The sequence below is a fragment of the Babylonia areolata genome, chromosome 29 (assembly GCF_041734735.1).
Source record: "Babylonia areolata isolate BAREFJ2019XMU chromosome 29, ASM4173473v1, whole genome shotgun sequence".
Lineage (NCBI taxonomy): Eukaryota > Metazoa > Mollusca > Gastropoda > Neogastropoda > Buccinidae > Babylonia > Babylonia areolata.
In genome coordinates, this window is record NC_134904.1 from 12,625,812 (window position 1) to 12,630,811 (window position 5,000).

At 40.8% G+C, this 5,000-nt stretch overlaps 1 protein-coding gene across 1 annotated transcript in view; it reads left to right on the forward strand.

Annotated features, from left to right (window-relative positions):
• The window catches only part of LOC143275071 (nitric oxide synthase-like), a 142,274-nt gene that overhangs the window by 26,242 nt on the left and 111,032 nt on the right, over nt 1-5,000 (forward strand). Inside the window, exon 5 of the mRNA XM_076579135.1 lies at nt 2,766-2,902. Coding sequence (XP_076435250.1) covers nt 2,766-2,902 — 137 coding nt within the window. The remainder of the gene's footprint in view (nt 1-2,765; nt 2,903-5,000) is intronic.

The window sequence follows — 5,000 nt, forward strand, 5'->3', positions numbered from 1 at the left end:
GATGTGGTGTAGCGTATATGGATTTGTCCGAACGCAGTGACGCCTCCTTGAGCTACTGAAACTGAAACTGAAACTGCCAACATGGCGGGGTGAAAACGGTCGTACACGTAAAAGCCCACTCGTGTACATACGAGTGAACAGTGGGAGTTGCAGCCCACGAACGCAAAAGAAGAGGAGGAAGAGGGAGCAGAAAGCAACTCGGTTCAGTTCAGTTCCGTTTTTCAAGGAGGCGTCACTGCATTCCGACTACATTCCATAATTATTCGCTGCACTACAACCTGCTAAGCAGACTGCGTGTCCGGCAGCGGTAACCCAACGCGCTTAGTCAGGCCTAGGATGTAGATGAATGAATGAATGAATAGATCAATAAATATTTTTTTTAAAGAAAATAAATAGATTTTTTTGATAATTATATATATATATATAAACTAATAAACAGATAAGTAAATAAATAACAAGAAATAATGCTTATTGAAAAACATTTATGAATCAACAACAAGAACAGGGACAATAATGATAATAATAATGATACTTATTCTAATAATAATGATGATAATGATAACGATAATAATAATAATAATAGTAATAACAATAACAATATAACAACGACGACGACGACGACGGTGACGGTGATGGTGATGGTGACGGTAATAATGATAGAAACGATACTGGGACTGGGACAGACGAACTCGGGTGTAGCCTTGTGAACGGGGGACCTCGGAATGAGCGGCGTGTGTGTGTCTGTGTCTGTGTCTGTGTCTGTGTGTGTGTGTGTGTGTTGTGTGTGTGTTGTGTACATGTATACATGTGTGTATGTGTGTGTGTGTATGTGTGTGTATGTGTGTGTATGTGTGTGTGTGTATATATATATATAATGTATATATATCTTTTATCATGTCAGTCTTACATGTGCATATTTTAGCCATTGTCATGTTAAACTTTGTAGACTTTGTACATATTTTACGACACTTAGTCTTAAATTTCTTTTTTTTTTTTTTTATTGTGAAGCGCGGTGAGCCCCATCTGAGATGGGGGGTACTGCGCTACATTATAAGCCTACATTTTATGTATTATTATGAATGCCACTGAAATGGTGCAGATTATGGGGCAGCCAAAAAAAAAAAAAAAAAGATAATTATAATAATAATAATAATAATAATAATAACAATAATAATAATAATAAAGACAAAATAAAAGAGAAAATAAAAGAAACGATGGGATGGTAGGAGGGATGGACTTCAGATACTAATTATTCAATCGTTTAGATTGCTATTTTTTTTTCCCGATGGATCGTACTTCTTTTGTTGGAATAAAGGAGCATGGTCAGGCTTCTGTGTGTGGGGGGGTGAGGGGGGTCGGAGGGTGGGGGTCGGGGGGTGGGGTGGGGCGGGTAATACGTATGTCGCCTTTTTCCCCCCCTCTCCTTTGTCAAAAAACGTGTTTAGCGTATTCTGTCTTAGAGATAATGAAGTATATTATAGTATTCGTGGGGGTAATACATATGTCGCCCTTTTTTTTTCTTTTGTAAAAAACAACAACAACAAAAAAAAAAAACATGTAAAGCAAAATTCTCTCTTGGAGATAATGAAGTATTATTGTATCTTTTATTTTGAATCTTGTAACATCAAATAGAATAGATGTGACGTAGGGTTGTTTTTTGTTTTGTTTTTTTGTTCTCTCTCTCTCTCTCTCTCTCTCTCTCTCTCTCTCTCTCTCTCTCTCTTTGTGTGTGTGTGTGTGTGTGTGTGTGTGTGTGTGTGTGTGTGTGTGTGTGTGTGTCTGAACAGACCCTGACGTGCACGCCGGAGTATTCTTGTATCGTTTATCTTGTGAATCTTGTAACATCAAATGGAATGGATGAAATGATGTATAGTTTTTTTTTACGCATACCCAGATTCAAACCACTGTTGGACGCCGTTCTTTCTCCCTGTCTCTGGACCTTGTATTTGGAATGAACTTCCTCTTTTGCTTCGTCAGGTCTCCGCACTCAGCTCTTCCAAGTCTGGCCTTAATTAAAACCCACCTCTTCACAAGATAGCCTCCCTCCCCTGCCTCTTCCTTGTCTTCGGTTTCTTCAGTTTTTAGAGTTGTGCATGCGTGTGAATGACTTGTGTGTGAAAGCGCTTAGATTTGTCTCTGCACAAGATTTCAGCGCTGTATAAATACTATCATTATTATACAATCATTTATTTGATTGTTGATCTGTGTTCGTGTGTGTATTGTGCCTGTAGGTGCGTGTATGTGTGTGTGTCACTGAGTGAGTGCGTGAGTAATGTGTTTGGGTATGCGGCTTGTGTTCGTTGGTGTATGTGTGCGTGCGTGCGCGCGCGCGCGCGCGTGTGTGCGTGTATGTGTGTGTGTGTGTGTGTGTGTGTGTGTACGCGCACGTTGTGTGTTTTGTGTGTTTGTATGTATGTATGTATGTATGTATGTACCTACGTATATATGCATGCGTATTCGTGCTTGTGTTCTTTCAATTTCAATTGTCTACTTTGTTGTTGTTGTTATCATTTTTTTAAATACCTGTTGCATTTCTTGATTTAATCAACTGACATGACCTATTTTAATTGTTCTCTCTCACCTATGTTTCAAATTATATGCGTATGTTTGTGTGTGGATGTTTGAGTGAATGGTTTTTTTGTGTGTTTTTTTTTAGTGCTATTGTAAAGCGAATAGAGCTTCAAGAATATGTGCGATACCAAGAAGTCTTAATAATAAATAAATAAAATTATTATCTCTTTTTTTTTCTCTGTGTGTGCGAACAGACCCTGACGTGCACACCTGAGCGGTGCATGGGGTCTCTGATGAACACCATCGTCAAGACGGGCCCCGCCAGGAAGAAAGAGGAGATGCAGTCCCACGCCAAGGAGTTTCTGGAGCAGTACTACTCGTCCATCAAAAGGTGGGTGGGCTCTGGGTGGGTGTCTGTGTGTGGGTGTGGGCGAGTGGGTAGGGGTGTGTGTGTGTGTGTGTGTGTGTGTGTGTGTGTGTGTGCTTAAGTGGGACACAGAGAGAGAGAGAAAGAGAGAGCTTGAATTGAAATCGTTTATTAGACGGTGTGCTGTGTGAGGATTGCAACTGGAGAGAGAGGGAGAGAGAGAGAGAGAGAGACAGAGAGAGACAGAGAGAGATCTGCACGAGAACTAATGCATGGTTATGCAGATTTTTGAAACCGTCACCACTACGTATAATTTTGTGGTAAGACCCTTGACATCCCACATTTTTTTGCTCGAATGTCCAGATACACATTTACATTTCAAACCCCTTCATGATATGATTACATCCTTTAATCTTCCATTCGCCATGTCCAGCGTTTTTCACCCTAGCAAAGAAAATGGTTGGTCTCTGACAAAACCGCAGTTGACCTAATCAAAAGCCATCCAATTGGTCGGTTTTATTTTTTTAATTTGTTTCATCCTTTTTTTATTTTTTTTTTTATTTTTTAATATATTATATGCTGCGGAGTGTCCCCTCTGTTTTATTTAATCCAAAGTAGTATTTTGTTTTGGGTGATAGCGTCAGATTTACTTGTAGAACAAAGTTCCCATTATTGTGATTAGTGGAACTGTTCGACTCTAACATGTAATATGTCGTCTTGATTACATTATGAAACCTTAATTTAACTCACTCAGTACGGCCAGTCCTCTCTTCTCCTCTGCACAGACCCCTCGGATGTCCAGTGGGTGTCTCAATGACCCAACCTTTAGCTTCCGTCGTCAGAATTGTGGTATTCTTTGTCAACATTCACCTCTTCAGTATAAGAGCCTTCCTCTTGCAATATTTTGATGATGGTAATTGGGGTGAAACGCTGTTAACTTCGTCTCTTTCGCCGTTCGTATGGAGAGAGTTAATGAGAAAGAGTGAGAGACAGTGTGAGTGTGTGTGTGTGAGTGAGTGGGTAGGGGAATGAGGTGGGGGAATTTGAATGGGTGTTTGTGTGCATGCATGGATGTATGTAGGGAGAGGGTGGGGGGATACACGTATGTGAGTATGTGTGTGCGTTAAAATATTTTTTTTTGGAAATAATGATATCAATGAAATTTGGTAAACTGATTTGTTAAATATGTTCTTTTTAATTTTTTTTTCTCTCTCAAATTAGAATTTCTTTGTGTTGCTCAGTTAATATTTATTCAAATGGTTGCGAAAATGTCAGTACAGCAAAAAAGGTTAACCTGACAATAAATGGTTTCAGTCAGTCAGTGAGAGAGAGAGAGAGAGAGAGAGAGAGAGAGAGAGAGAGAGAGAGAGAGAGAGAGAGAGAGAGAGAGAGACAATGACAAATTTTTTATTGGCAAATAGCGTTTTACAGCTCTAGTGCCAAGGGGGATTATTCAGCTTATTTTAGTAGACGACGAAAAAAAAAGTAAAACGAAAAATAAGGGGAAATAACAAGCAAATAAGTACATATTCATAAACACATAAACACTCATACATTCACACCCACAACATTAATACAACATATTCCCTATTACTCATGCATAATACTAATTAATTAATTCGAACATACGACCATCCAACTTTGCAGCCGAGCCTTTTTTGGTTATTTACCAATCTAAATTGAGTTATGGATCTTATATTTTATTCTGCATTATATTTCTATCATGTTAAAGAGAGAGAGAGAGAGAGAGACAGACAGACAGGCAGACAGGCAGGAAGATGATTCACACAAAGAAACCTCACGTCAGCACTGGACAGACGGGGTGGGTGGGAGAGAGGAAGGGGCGGTGCGGCGGAGGTTTTCTTTGGAGGTGGGGGGGGGCGGGGGGGGGCGGGGGGGGGGGGGGAGTGGGGGCGAGAGGCTGAGGTGGATGAATATCCACTGCCCCACTTTCACGTCCCTCCTCCACACCCCCCCCCTCCACCCTCACTCCCCCTCCCCACCCCCACCCCACCCCCACCCCAAACTGTCTCGCAGCTTGCACAAGATGTCTATCATATTAAGGGCGGGCAGGATTCCCATCTGTTACCCCCATTGCATTGACCAGTAGGTGAGGTCGATG